This window comes from Epinephelus fuscoguttatus, linkage group LG12, assembly GCF_011397635.1.
Source record: "Epinephelus fuscoguttatus linkage group LG12, E.fuscoguttatus.final_Chr_v1".
Classification (NCBI taxonomy): Eukaryota; Metazoa; Chordata; class Actinopteri; order Perciformes; family Serranidae; genus Epinephelus; species Epinephelus fuscoguttatus.
Window position 1 is genome coordinate 5,616,751 of NC_064763.1, and position 15,345 is coordinate 5,632,095.

Sequence of the window (15,345 nt, forward strand, 5' to 3'; positions counted from 1 at the left end):
AAACTGGGTCCGCACCATTAGCACGCCAAGTAGGCAGAGTCTGCACACCATTCAACAGTTACTGGAGGCAGCAGATTTCAACAGTAAGAGTGGCGTATACGTCACCACAACCACATGGCATCTACAAACACAAACAAGTCAAAGGAGATTGATAAGACAGAGAACTAATGAATGGCACACAGGATTACATAAAATCATGTTGTGAACATTACCATCCATGCAGGCAATTATTTGTCAACAAGGAAAGCTACCATAGCTTTTGCCCTGAAGGTCGACATTGTTGTATGTTTTGTCAGCTGACAATTACATGGTTACTGTCACTGGCTGACAGATTACACTCCATTCTAACAGCTTTCCTGACCCAAGCCATTACACGTTATGCAGTGCATTGATGCACTGAAATGGAGTGGACCCACTGTCACTATATTCACACTGTACTAAATAATACTAAATTATAAAAATCCCCTGCCTGCTCTATTGCCTTGAAACATTCCTAATAGCCTTACAGCTTGTGAACAAAAACAGCCAATCAGAGCCCAGGAGTCTCTAAATCAGCTGTCAATCATTTAAATCACTTCTCAAAAACTGTGATCAATCTTTCAGACAAGGCAGCGCACAGTTTGTGACCTGGGTGCCATGTTAGATACAACTGAACTTCAGTACCAAGCACTGCCCACCAGCCAGACAAACATTCTCATTTTACAGCTAAACAGTCACTAAAATGTGTTTCTGAAAACATTTCAAGTGAAAAATAGACAATGCTGTTATTTATATTTGATCAGCAGTGCCTCATTTGACAGTTCAACCGCAGTTTCCAAACATTGATTGACATGATTGGCAGCTGCCTTAGAGACTCCTCGGCTCTGACTAGTTGTTGCTGACTGCACTGCAGTCTGCTTCTAGCAAAAGCCATTAAAGGCATTGGGGGGAGGAGGGACATGATTATGTGGTTCATGTATTTATTTAGGAATAAAGTGACAATTTCAGCAAATATGACACAAAGCTATTTTTATAAATGTTACCAACTGTACTGTTAATACAGTCAATACCCCCTTTTACCCTGCCTGTTCAAAGCGGGACTGTCCCGTCGTTATGCCATCTTGCTGTGCTGTATACAAGGTATAATTGCAGAATGGGAGACAGAGTGGTCTCGCCTTTAGGCTGCCGCAGGAGGTAGTAACAGCACTGCAACAGTGTCTGTATAAACAGGACCATGGGCAGGACAGCTATGACATTTTGACAATGTGTTGCGCATGCAACCCACCGTGGGAGATTTAAAAAGTAGCTGTTAGCGGCTAGCTCAAGAAGAAGAAGAAGAGCGACCATAAATGTCTGGAAATCGGGAAAACAATTAGATTTGGGAGCTCCTTACCTATCGAGCAGAGGACGAGATCAGCTGCCATATAACAGAGAGGGTAAATGATTGTTATTGCCATGTTATGCCATTGTTATATTTATAAAGTGCTGCTGCTGTTTTATGTCATACAAGAGGCTGACACTGCTGTGTTACATGTCATGCATGTCACGCTTTGTTTGATTGGTGATCCAGTCTGTAATCACACGCTGGAGCAGAATGTTGTTGCTGTCATTTGGTTATGTGTAAAAATGCATAGGAGGTGTAAAGAAGGGACTTTGTAGCGCCCATATAGTGTGATCTCTGTGTAAAAAGGCTAATGCCACTGCTGGCATATTGTCACTGTATTAAGCCCCTTCAACATACACACAAAGACTTAAATTCTATTGTGCTCTGATTACGATTTCTATCCATTCTCTGTGTTGCAGTGCCCCCTCAGATAGTAGTTCGGCCACGGGACCAGATCACAGCTCCGGGTCGCACCGTCACCTTCCTCTGTGGCACCAAAGGAAATCCTCCGCCAGCTGTCTTTTGGCAAAAAGAAGGCAGTCAGGTAAGACGCTTCTTGTGACGTGTATTAAAGTCAGCTCTGGAACTGACACAGCTTCTGCCCTCTGAGGCATCCATCAAGGTCTCATGGTCAATTTGCGACTGACAGTTGGTGTATTGGAGCAAGCAGTTTGAGTGGCAGGGTGGCCTGGTGGTTAACGCGGCTTCCACTGGTGATAGGAGGTTCTGTACTATCACATAAATAGGAGTTAGAATGGTGAAGCCATGGGGAATGAGGAAATTTTACAAATGGGCACATCACAGGAATATACTGCATATAGCCATATATATTGTTCAACTTTTAATAGATTAGATGGTGGTTGTCAGCTGTTCCAGTTGTGTTTTTCAAAGTTTAGTTAAGGTAATATTGGGGCTCTGATACCTCTTCACCTACTGACATGGTGCATGAAGAAAGGAGTCATAGAAGCATCAAAGCTCAAGCAACACTATAGTGTAGAACACCTTTATTATTTAAGTGTTTGAACCTCAACACAAAAAATACATCCAACATTAGACACAACCCTTACCTCACGGCCAGTACAGAAATTTGATTGGTCTAAAACCACATGATCATATACTAAACTCCTTCATGATTCACCAATTGGCTTCTGTGTTTATCATTGTTCATATGTCATTGTTTTATGTTCCTTTCATATTTATTCTATTTAGATGTGTTTGGTTGGAAATACCTGTACCATTTAGATCATCAAAGCTTTAAGTTGGTAATATTAATACATGTAAAAATGTAAAAATCGTAGATATGTTACATACTGTATTGTCAGGAATGTGAGTTTCCTTACTGGCAGTTTTACAGACTGATTTGGAACAAAAATATAGTTTCTATTTATAAACACTGTTTTGAGGTTTTATTTCTCACATTGGACTGAAGTCAACCAGCTCAAAGAGAAATATTTCCAAGAGCTCTCTTTCAGTATTATCATAATGCCAATATTCACTATGTTTATAAACAGCTTACCATGCAGAGATATTCCTTTTCAGTGTTGGGAATGCTACTCTGTTTATCAGTCTGTTTTGATGTGAGTTGTTGAGTGTTGGAGATGTCGGCCATTGTTATTTCTGCCTTCTCTCCAGTATAATGGAGCTAGAAGGCACTCGGCTTGTGGTGCTCAAAGCGCCAAAAACAACATTTGAAAGACTCAATAGCAGTGTCTCTTTCATGTCTCAATCGTTAGCTGTAATATTAGCTAGCTCAGTGGTGCTAGGTGAGCTAGCAGTAGATGCATACTTTCTTTTGCACGGTGATGCGGTTGGCGGGTGTAGTTCGGAAGAAAATAAATATATCTGTGAAAATAATGTGTGTGTGACATTCTTCTAGATATGATATGTGACATGCTTCATACATCACATGCGTCATGAAAAACATGGGCTCCAGTGCCTGGTTTGAAAGCAGTTTTTCCAAATGAAGTTTGCCTTGGAAATGATTCTAAGCCCGGGGTGCACTGTACCAAAATACAGCTCAAAACAAGTTCAGATCCATCTTGAAAGTTTAAAGTTACCCATCCGGAGAGAGGTGTTGTGTTTCCTGTTCAGTTTAGTTTGAAGGAAACAAGCAGAGCTCAAAATCTGCTTCCACTAAAATAGATAAAGGCGGTGTTCAGGTCGGGCGGCACGGTGGTGTGGTGGTTAGCACTGTCGCCTCACAGCAAGAGGGTTCCCGGTTCGATCCCAGGTGTGGGAGCCCTTCTGTGCGTTCTCTTTGGGCACTCCTCCCACAGTCCAAAGACATGCAGATTGGGGACTAGGTTAATTGATAACTCTAAATTGTCCGTAGGTGTGAATGTGAGCGTGAATGGTTGTTTGTCTCTATGTGTCAGCCCTGTGATAGTCTGGCGACCTGTCCAGGGTGTACCCTGCCTCTCGCCCGATGTCAGCTGGGATAGGCTCCAGCCCCCCCGCTACCCTCAAGAGGATGAAGCGTTTAGAAGATGGATGGATGAATGGATGGATGGATGGTGTTCAGGTCAACATTAACAGCACAGCATGAGAAAGCACATCCCTTTTATTTATTTCTATGGGACCGCTGCATCATCACAAGGGAGTGCTGACTCAAGCACTCAAGTGAAAAGAAACAAAAAGCAGGATTTGTCCAGCAATAATTCTAAAACCAAGCTTCAACTTTTGCTACAAAGTAATGTAATGTATTGTATATAACTATTTTAGCTGATTCCACCCACTTTTAATAATTCAATCAAATCCCCACATTTACCCAAACAAAAAGAGCCCTACAGAAAACTTCTTATGATGTTATGATGCTGGTTCAAGCTAGTTTCTCCACATGCCAATCTGACACACATACTTGAGAGAAAGAGAGCCTGCATCTCTTCTGTCATGTTCTTGACTATCATCCTTCGCTTGTATCACTCTGTGTTGTAGTTTAGTGCCGGGTGACTCATACACACACACACACACACACACACACACACACACCCACACACACTCGCACAACCACGCATTCATACGCACTTCATTTTCCCATCATCCACATGGGCTATTATTCACCAAAGCGTGAGTCTGCACAGGCTTCTGTGTGTGTGTGTGTGTGTGTGTGTGTGTGTGTGTGTGTGTGTGTGTGTGGTGTGTGTGTGTGTGTGTGTGTGTACGTGCATAAGTATGAGTGTGAGAAAGGCAAGTGTATGATAAGCATTGCAGCCTGTTGGAATGCACTGAAAGGCCCGATGAGAGAGCGTGGGTGCCTGCAGCATGGCTCCCAGGTACAGATTAGAGGGGGAAGATTTAGATTGGAGGAGGCCTGCAGAATGTGTGTGTGGGAGAGGGAGAACAAGAGTGGAGGAGAGAGATAAAGAGGAGAAAGCATGGAGAAAGAGGGGGAGGAGAGGAAGTATGTGGGTAGCATGTTGGGAATGTTGGCTGCCTTTTAGTGAAATACCAAGGGAATATAGTCATTTTCATACTAACAAATGAAAAAGGGGAAAGTGGAGAAGATCAGGGATAAAAATCGGGGAGACAACACTTTTGGTGACATTCTTCTGTAACAGCTGAGTCTCTGCATTATGTAGAAGTAAGTAAAGAAAAGAGTAACAGGCACAACACACCAATTGTTATTTTTGGTTTCTTAATGCAAAGTGCACACTGATAACCAAGACCGAATATTATTTTTTAGCGAAAATAATTTTTTCAATGTTGTGTTATATACAGTAGATCCTTTGCTGCCCTTGTCTTTTAGTGGAAAAAAACACTCAGTACGTTTACATACTAGTGCTGATTTTGACAGGTATTTTATATTTAGTCTTAGTCTTGAGACGGAAATGCTTTTTAGTTTTAGTCACATTTTAGTCATTTTATCCTTCATAGTTTCAGTCTACTGTAGTTTTAGTAGACAGAAGTTCAAAATGTTTTAGTTCCATTTTAGTCAACTTTTAGTCATTATGTTTTCATTATATTTTATTTAATCTTTAAAAATGATCTAGTTAGGCTAATTTATGTATCAGAAACTAGAATCAAGGTGACAGGTTGTATAAAATTTATATTGAGATATTTCTTCCCACAACTACGAACTTTTCTGCACACTAACAAGCTGTCATTTCTCCAGCAGTTTTTGACAGGTTTAATTGGTAATTTATGAGCACACGCTTACTGATTATCATTTGAAAAGTTCAACATCTCTCTGTTTATGCTCTCAAAAACTTTGACACCACAAAAAAATAATCTGAGACAACCAGGATTTGTACCCAGGTTCACTGTAAACGCTGACTCATCAATCTCACTGTTAAGAAGCAGAGAAATAATTAAAGCGTGCTTAAAAGGCTGCTTGCTCCGCTGCCATTCAGCGGCTAACAAGCGGAGCCAACAGCCACCGCTGCAACTAACAAACTACACAAATCCATTCAACATCTCCACCATCCATGGCTGATTATTTACTGCTGAATTACAGCTTACAGCTGGCATCAATGACCATTTAATTGGATGACTGTTCTTGTCCCAGTATACAAGCACAGGAGGGAATTGAATTGGACCTTTTTCTGGTTGACCTATTACATCACACAAGTTAGCTACAGTTAGTTAGTGGCAAACTGGTACCATGGTGGATAGTTCATAGCTCTGTACATTTTGTCCGTCCAAAAATGCACAGCTCTGGATGTAGATTTCGGCATGATGTTACAGGCTTCTTCTTCTTCTGTTACTTATTTAATGCTATTCAACTTCAAGGTCAAAGCCCAGGGGTGGAAACTGTGGAGCATGTGCGGGGTGTCTAGACCAGTTTGGGTCCAATTGACTGTATACATGCTGGAGGAATTTGACTTCCAATCACATCTGGGTGTGTTAGTCCGACTTGGAGAAATTCAAGTAAAAGTCTGGTTTCAGTCGGACTAGCACAAGTAAATGATTTTCTCTAATGTCATATAAACATGCATCTGGTCATCCTCTCTGCTGCTTGTGCTCCATTATTTCCCCAACATCCTATCTCTTTTCCCTGCCCTTGATTATGCTTTTTTTCCATTTTGTGTGCTTATTGTGCCCTTCTTAGTTTGAGGACACACAGAGTCATATGCAGTTTCAAGGTCTGCCATTTGAACGACAGGCCATAGTTCATTTGTTCATGGTCTATTGCTGCTCCCACAAGTTTTGTCTGGCTAACAAAAGCTCTTATCCTTGAACATTCAAGAGCCACATTTATGAGTTAATTCTGTGTATGGCTGCAAAATTCAAATTCTTAATAAAGCTGTAAGTGGAACAGCTTCATTCTGGCATTGAGTTTTGTAAAGAAGCTTGAGGGTTCTGTTCTTTCAGTATCATCTTACTGAGTAAAAGCACAAGAAATGAATGCCTCAAGTTCACATAAATCAGTGATGAATAACAAACTTAATTGTGAGGTATAGAGTGAGTCACTGATCAAGAGGAAACCAAATGAAGAGACTAATCTGCATAATGTTTGTCTTCTCCAGATCTTGCTGTTCCCCATCCAGGAGCCATCACAGTCAGGTCGTTTCTCTGTGTCACTGAGTGGCGAGCTGACCATCGCCAATGTCCAAGTCGAAGACTCCGGCTATTACATTTGCCAGGCTATCAGTGTGGCCGGCAGCATCCTCACTAAAGCCCTGCTGGAGGTGGAAAGTGGTGAGTGTACACAGACAGAGTGTGGCATTACAGTAACTTGATTACACAAAATAAAGAGTGACTGCAAGAGAAATAAACAGCGATCACATTAAAGATTCAATTAGCTACAATATTTATGGAGAGTAAGAACATACTTCACTGCGTTTATGTTTTCTCTCTGTTTGTGGTCTGTCTTTACCTGGAGTCGATGTCACTTGGCTTTTGGCGTCCACTGTTAAATTTCAAACAGCTGTTAAAAATTTCCTCAAGATCTGAATGCAGGTTGGTTCAAATGCGAAGTGCCTCACAGAGACTGAGAGTGTCTTTTTATTTAGGAGTGTCTAGACCAAGACTGCAGTTACTTCTTGACACCATAAGTCTGCCCTTGTCTTTCTGTCGATCAGCTGCACTGCCAAAATGACACTCCTTGCGAGTAATTTTCTTGCAGACCCTGTCTGAAAATTGCCAACAAATGTGCATCTTTAAACTGTATCGAAATATACAATATGGCCTCTATTAGGCAGATTGTTAGGGGCCGGGCTGGTAATCGCCTCCTCCTCCTCCTCCTCCTCCACACTCCTTCTCCTTATTTTTCTCCTGCACCTCCTCCTCCTCCTCCTCCTCCTTCTTCTTCTTCTTCTTCTTTTTCTTCTCCTTCTTCTTCTTCTTCTTCTTCTTCTTTTTCTTCTCCTTCTCCTTCTTCTTCTTCTTCTTCTCTTTCTTCTTCTTTTTTGCACCTTCTTTTTCTTTTCATCCTTCTCCTCCTCCTTCTGCTGCCTCTACTTCTTCCTTTTCTCCTCTTCTTTCCTGTTTTGTCTTTTTCTGCTATCGCTCCTCCGCCTCCTCCTCCTTCTTTCTCTGCCTCTTCTTCTCCTTCGAGCTAATAGTCCTGATGGTGCCACCGCAGCAAACATCTGAAGTCATTACACCTCCTATCTCCTTTCATATTTTTTGCTCTTTTGACACCAAACTTACTATACTCCTCCTCAGACTGTCAAGATCCAGCCAGATTTTTAAAATATCAAAAGCACACAGTTTCCACACAGTCCACAGTGCATCAAATTCTTTTCACTAGTTAACATTGTTAATAGCTACTGCAGATTCTAGCTACGCAAATATCCAGTGTTCTTCTTCTTCTTTGAAAAAAAGATGTCATGATAGAAGTGTGGTAAATGTCAGAATTATATCTTAAAACTGAATATTTGACAAATATTTGAATTCTATCCTCATGTAAACTATTGCAGTCGATGAAAATTAGAGCATCTTCAAGCATCAGTTTATCACTTCAGGAGCAATCATTTTTTTGTAAAAACAAATTAGAGACACATGATTTCTAAGATATTTTAAGAGTTTTTTTTATAGTTTATGTCTGGGCAGTTCTGCTGACGGACCCTCCTGTGCTCTCATTTATATTTCTCCTTTTCCTTTTTCATCTTTCTGCTTTTCCTCCTCCTTCTTCCTCCTCAGACTGCTCAGCCCCGACACAGCAGTCATAATTTTTCATTGGTCTTAAGAAGACAGTACTGAACTAAATGACACATTGATACTGACATTTTTTGGTATTTGTGTGGGAGAAATATTTCTGTTAAAACTTAAATCAATAAAAAATAATATTAGCATTTGCTGCTGCAATGTAGGTACCCTCAGCTGGCAGCATTTCTTTCAAGTGTCAACTCTCTGCTGTAAACTGGATGAAGTCAGAGACAAATAAGAGTTTTTAATGAGAGTGTTTAATGTTGAAAAAAATACATTCCTTATCTAAGCATCAACACCAACTTTTTAAGTGTAACATTTTCAGCTTCATATTTGATCAATAATTTCTTACAGTCTGCTGATTTAACCTCCATCTCCTCCTCATATATGCACTGATAAAAACCCAGAAACTCTTCAAACCTGTCTCAAATTAAAATATTCTTCCCATAAATGAGCCTGATGTAATCAAAACGGACAACTGGTGATAGTTGTATGTAAATAACCCCACTGCAACATATGCTCCCTCCCTGCATCCCCATTCAGAGACTAAACAGGGATTTTGTTCAGCTCTGTCTACACCAACTCCTGTATTGACTTTTCACACTTTCAGTTAGCTTCAGTTAGCTGATGCTATCAGAGCTTTCCACAGCACTGAATACTGATGAGCGTTTGCTCCACATCTGCAGGCAAATGTCAAACGGTAGGTTGAGTGAAACATTCTGTTTTTTGCTCAGTCATTGCATGGCCAGGGCTTTGTGAGCACCAGTTGCCATCGCAGGAAAGAAAAGAAAGGAAAAGTTTGAGTTAGAGTCTTCTTTCCACAGGCAGTTATGAATGTGCAGGAATTCACTTTACTTGTCCAAACTGAGTATAACTCTGCGAGTTGGCAACACTTACATCACTGTGTTTACATTTAAGATTCAACTTACAGACATATAGACATGAAGCACAGCCTTATATGTTCATGAGTTTCTTTGTGATGACTGTAAAGGCTGCAGACGCGCAAGGGTCAAGTGAAAGCAGGCTTCCTCTATAGGAGATTTATTCAGTGGCTATGCCTAGATGATTTACAAGCTGTAATTGTAGCTGTATGGAAAATAGGGATGTGCATGTGAATAAAAGTGTCCATTCCAGTTTTTATCCCCTTGATGTGAAGCCCAGTGGTGCAGCTAACAAAGCATGCAACATATATTCATTTATTTTTACATTTTCTCAAGCTAATAAAAGAACTCGTAAAATTTCTTACAGTCAACTTAATAACAGCCCAGCTAAGGTGAGTGCAAATACACCCTCAGTGTTTTGCCAAGGATTAGCATTAGCATTAATTTGTCTGGTACCAAAATGTGTGTATTGTGTTGTATCCTGGCACACACACACACACACACTCACTGCAGTCCCATGTCGAAGTATCAGATACAACTTGAAGATAGATAGATATTTAAATGGTTAATAACCAGGTAATTAAGGTATTAAAGCCATTAATAGCTTATTAACTACACATGATAGACATAGACTGTATAAAGAAATGGATGTAGCCAACATAATATCACCCATTGTCTTGTGGACTCCCATTTTGTAGCCTGGAGTTTGGTATGCTGGCCGTCACCATCTTGGATTTTTGGAGCCAAAAGTTACCATATTTGGACAAAAGGATGGAAATAACCCTGTCGCTAGCCGCTAACTTAGTTAGCACAGTGCATTTACATTTGCTATGCATCCAGTCTGTGGGCTCACAAAAATTAGGCTGCACATGGATGTCTGCCTCGGGGTCTGTGCACACCCTTGCAGACATTGGTGGATGATGAAATTTTACATTTTGCGGACCAAAGCAAACACTCAAGGACACGAGGATGCAGAAGCTATGAATTGGCCCGTAGAGGGTGTTTTTTTTTTTATTACAACCAAATGCTGAACAAGACATTTTTAGGCGATCAAAATGTTAAAATGAACTTTCATGAACTGAAAACACACTGAAACAGCAACAGCTAGCTTACGGCGAGGAGTGTACTCTGTGAATCTGGGGTTACGCCATTATCACGTGCTTAACTAGTGTTGTCACCATGGTAGGGACTTGTCAATGGAAAGCACCCAACCTGTCACTCAAAGCAGCCACGCCCTTCATTATGCATAACTTTAAGCCTTAGTATACATTAATACTGCTGAGTTACATAAATTTTATCCAAGTACAGTTGTCATGGATGTTGAAATTAGCTATAGTCACTGAAACCATTTTTTAAAGTAGTAAGTAAGTAAGTAAGTAGTAAGTAAACATTTATATTTCCGCTGTAAAGTTGGGCATTTTAACATGAGAGTCCATGGGGATTAACTCGCTCCTGAAGGCAGCGTCAAGTGGCCATTAGAGGAACTGTAGTTTTTGGCACTTCTGTTGGCTTCAGTATTCACCCCAGGAGGTTGCTGTGGTGATAGGGAGTACATGTTTTGGTTTCTGGTCATGATTGTACCCCACAAACACACAGATGACTCAATTGTCCACCAAGACTATATTCCAAATAATTTATGTTACTCAGAGGTGTAAATTTTGTTGAAAATGCACTTTCAAGTATAATATTAAATACTGTATTCATGGAGGTGCTGTTCAATTTTCTGTCACGAGATCCATCACTCTGACAGAAGGTAAAAGTATCAACATATTCCTGACGGAGATAAATCTATGTCATCAATTTGCATGCTAAACTGGGTTAGGACCAGAGAGAGGTGGAGTTGAGAGCTTCTGGGAGTGGATGTCCTCTTATAGTGACATCTTACAACTCACTTGGCAGGGCAGGCTGGGATTTTACAAGCAAACATTAAGATTTGTAACGCTAAAAGTAAACTGTTGACTTTCTGTGTCTTTCCCTGTAAATATGGTCTCCAGGACAATGATAACAAAAATTACAAATTACCAGTTATGAAAATGCCCAAAACACATCAAACATATTAACCAGGTCTGATTGTTGAACATGTAATGGATTTAAATGTAAGACTGAGATGTAATATTTCCATTTAGCTCATGATTAAAATTTAGTTCCTGAAGTGTTAAGTGGACTGGAAAGGATGTTGCGGATTTTGTATAAGCCAAAATGTCTGCACAGTGTTTATAACATTCTACAAGTTTCAGCGTAGCCTCAGCATCTTATTTTATATTAATGCTGTTGTTCACGATATTTGGACATGACTTTGTTTTAGCAGGGAATAAAATACCACCATGATTGTTTGGATAATATGGATGGATAGCATTCCCTTAACACTGTGAGGTACAAACACTCTAAATACTGGAGCTTAAACGCTTTCAGAACAAAAGGATCATAAGATTTAAGTAAAAAAAAATAATCTGAATTCTCTGAGCACAAGAGGGGATTTCAGTTATGGCCTTGTATCTCAAACCACTTAATTCTCTGTCCCAACAGCACCTTCGGACCGCGTCCCTCCCATCATCCGCCAGGGACCAGCCAATTCCACTTTAGCTCCAGGGTCCACCACTCAGTTGCACTGCCACATCATGGGCAACCCCATCCCCAGCATCCAATGGGAGAAAGACGGACAGAGGATCCTGGGAAACGATGGTCGAATCAGCTTGATGGAAAATGGCACCTTCCAAATCACCAATCTCCAGGTATTTGTTTTCCACATAAACAAATAAACTGCAGACACAGATTATGAACAGGAAATGGAAAACTTTTAATTTGTCATTTTGCCTTTAAATTCACAGCTTTCTGTGATGACCTTCAACTAATTTTAATTCATTGTATATTTATTACTACTTCTCATTCCATCACACCACAGTGAACTCATTAAAATGTATTCACAGTCTTCGTGTATTACTATTTGCACATCAAACATGACGCCGTTCACACGAGATAAAGATATTCCACATGATAAAACACCAGTTTTAATTACAGGGAAAGAAGGAAGCACTTAAACAGAGGACATTTCTACCGTTGACTCAAATGATGAGTTTTTATGAGAGTAGGAGAGGCGGGGAATGTAGCAAAACCGCATCTGTGAGGCGTGATCATCATGATAATGAGCGTACGAGGCCATTAGCAGTCGTTAGCATCGTCTTACTCCATGCTAATGAAATCCATTCTGCCCAGAATTCCCTCCTGGGTATGAAGCAGCACCTGAGGTCACCGCAGCCTCTGTGAGACTCGAGGAGGCTCACACATTAATTGATTGTGGGTTCTCAATGATTAACGATCGCTGAGACTTGTAATTAAATCCTCAATACATCACTGTGTGTGAGGAGTGGATGAATGAGAGAGGGAGATAGAGATGGAGGAGCACACGGTAGAGTGAGAGGAGAGGATAGACGGAAATATACTCAGAGGGAGTCAGAAGCCTAAAGTACATTTTTATGCTGCATTCATGTCATGTAGGAATAAAAGAGAGTGAGTTGACAGCTAAGAACACAAACTTGGAAGTGCTCATGCTTTGGAACCCATTTGAAGTTGTCACACTCTGCGTTGAAGTTCTCTGTAGACTTTGGCTCCGTTTGATCAGACTCTACACGGTGAGGAGACATGCCCTCAGTGATGGTGGTGTTTTTGATTTTATTGTTTTACAGCAGACATAACAGCACATGGTATTTATGGCTTTGGATTTCAGAGGTGAGATCACAAAATTACTTGTAGAAATCATTTGTTTGTTTAGTTGTTGTTTAGTTTCTGTCTTGTCATTGATGTCGGGGGTTGGACACTAGAGTCCATCACTAAAACAAAGAATCAAGTCCCACACTAACACTACAGTTGCATTGCATTTCAGATAGTCAAGACAAGTCATGAACTGTTTCTCTCCATTTACCTTAGGCTGTATTGATGGTAGAAAACACAAGTATGGCTTTGTTTCTACCAAGCAATCCATTCAGTTCAGTTTAGTTCGTTGTGCATTAGAAGAGTTATTTTTGTGTTTCCATTGTAAAAATTTGGCCATGTTACCTACAGAACCATTTCATTCCATCCTGTTTTTCCACTACCCCTCTGTTGAGGTACCTAATATACTGATCCAACACTAAAAGGTGAAGCTAGTAACGCTGTAGTCTGTTGATTGGTCAAGCAAAATTCATCATTCTTGCTTACCAAAAACTCAAATAAACCCCAAACCTGCTATTTTTAAATATCCCATCGATTGTGGCAGAGACTCTTAACATTCCAACTTGTTCTTTTATGTTGTGAAAATGTCAGTGTGCCACCCCATTCCATTGGGTGTCTGGCTGTCTGCGAGGCATCACCATTGTCTACCCCTCGCTCCTCCACAGCTCCGTCCAAATATGATCTCCTCTGGCCTCAAAAATCCAAGATTTCGACAGCCATACTGCCAAACAATAGGGTTAAAGTCAGGAGTCCACGAACCAATAGGTAAAGTAAGATGTGTGGTAGCTACATCCATTGTTTTTACAGACTATGCTTCCGGCAGCAGAGTCTTTTGTTCCAGCTGCACCAGAGAAGTCTGGCCTGTGACCCAGCAAAGCATCCGGGCGTTCAAACCATTTGTTGGTCAGCCCATCTGAGCGGCTTCTGTTGTTATGGATTGTAATTTCCTAAATGATACTGGTTTTTTTATGTAGCTTTTCTCAGCACTGTTTCACAGTGTGACATATGTTAAGCTCACTTAACTTGCAGAAGATTTTCGCGACACCTTGTCATTTCAGGTCAACATTTCCAACTCCCACTTGATTTCATCTTTGGCATAATTGCTTAACAAGGTCTTGGCTTCATTGTGGGTTCATCTTTCGTGGGCTTTCTTCTGTACCTCTATATTGATGTGTCGATGTTGATGCATAAATAACAACAAAAACAGGTAAAAATAGATGATATGTAATGTCACTGTGGCTACATCCATTATTTTTTTTACAGACTGTGGTCATAAACCAAATTTTTCTGACTTATTCTAAAAAGATGAATGTTTCTGTTTTTGTTTTGAAAGATAATCTTGGTTTATCACAACTTTGATCTTAGTTTTGTAGTTTTTTTTTTTATCAGTTATAATAATGTGCACACTGAGTGAATTGTTGACATCTGGCAACATTGCTAAAATGCAGTCTATTGGGTGAAAAAACAGGGACAGTCAGACAACCAGGCAGACTTGAAACATGGTAACTGCAACTGGTGCCAAAGCTACAAATGTAGAAATAAACTGAAAATTTATTTAAAACTAGGAGACCTAATGTACTATGGTAATAATGCCTGAAATCGTAAATGTAGACACTTATTTTCATATGAGTTTATTGATTATCTAATGATATCAGTCAGTCTGGCTGGTGTCGTGACAAATTGATTATAATGAAATGTTTCCCAAATTCTCGTAAGTGAAAATCTTTCATTTTTCCCGAGATACTTTAACATTTAACATATTTATTAATCTCTAAATGTTAGTTCTGCTATGAATGAACCCCAAAGTTAAAATCAAAAGAGAGTGTAAAACACAAACTTTTATCATTGAGCACAATCTCACTCTGAGAAAAAAACAAAATCAGCATTGATAAAACACATGTAACCCTGAAATAATCAGTATAAATAAGTCAATTTCATCAGGGCCCCTGGAGGGGGACAGATGGTCCGTTTGTTCCTCGTACCCTGGCAGTGAGGAGATGCCATTACCCTGGGACCTCTGCCAGACACACACCACCACGGTCCCTCACCGCTGCCAAGACGTCCCGGACAGACGGGAAGTGTGTCTGTGTCTGTGTGTGGTGCTGGTGGGGGGGTTAAAAGAGGTTTGTGCTGCCATCCTGCTAAATGGTTGATGTGGGCATGGGGTGGGGGCTGTGTACGGGTATGGCAAAGTAAAGACAAGAAGGGAGTGGGACAGTTGGGAAACAGAGGAACCCAAACAAAGCCTGAGGAGTGTGAGAAAGACTACATGGACAAGTGAAAACAGATTACTGGGAATAATCA

General features: G+C 40.5%; 1 protein-coding gene across 2 annotated transcripts in view; it reads left to right on the forward strand.

Moving 5' to 3' along the window:
- The window catches only part of robo3 (roundabout, axon guidance receptor, homolog 3 (Drosophila)), a 120,266-nt gene that overhangs the window by 74,392 nt on the left and 30,529 nt on the right, over positions 1 to 15,345 (forward strand). For both annotated transcript variants that reach the window (XM_049591472.1, XM_049591473.1), the window contains exons 7-9: positions 1,783 to 1,907; positions 6,829 to 7,000; positions 11,860 to 12,065. In XM_049591472.1, coding sequence (XP_049447429.1) covers positions 1,783 to 1,907; positions 6,829 to 7,000; positions 11,860 to 12,065 — 503 coding nt within the window. The remainder of the gene's footprint in view (positions 1 to 1,782; positions 1,908 to 6,828; positions 7,001 to 11,859; positions 12,066 to 15,345) is intronic.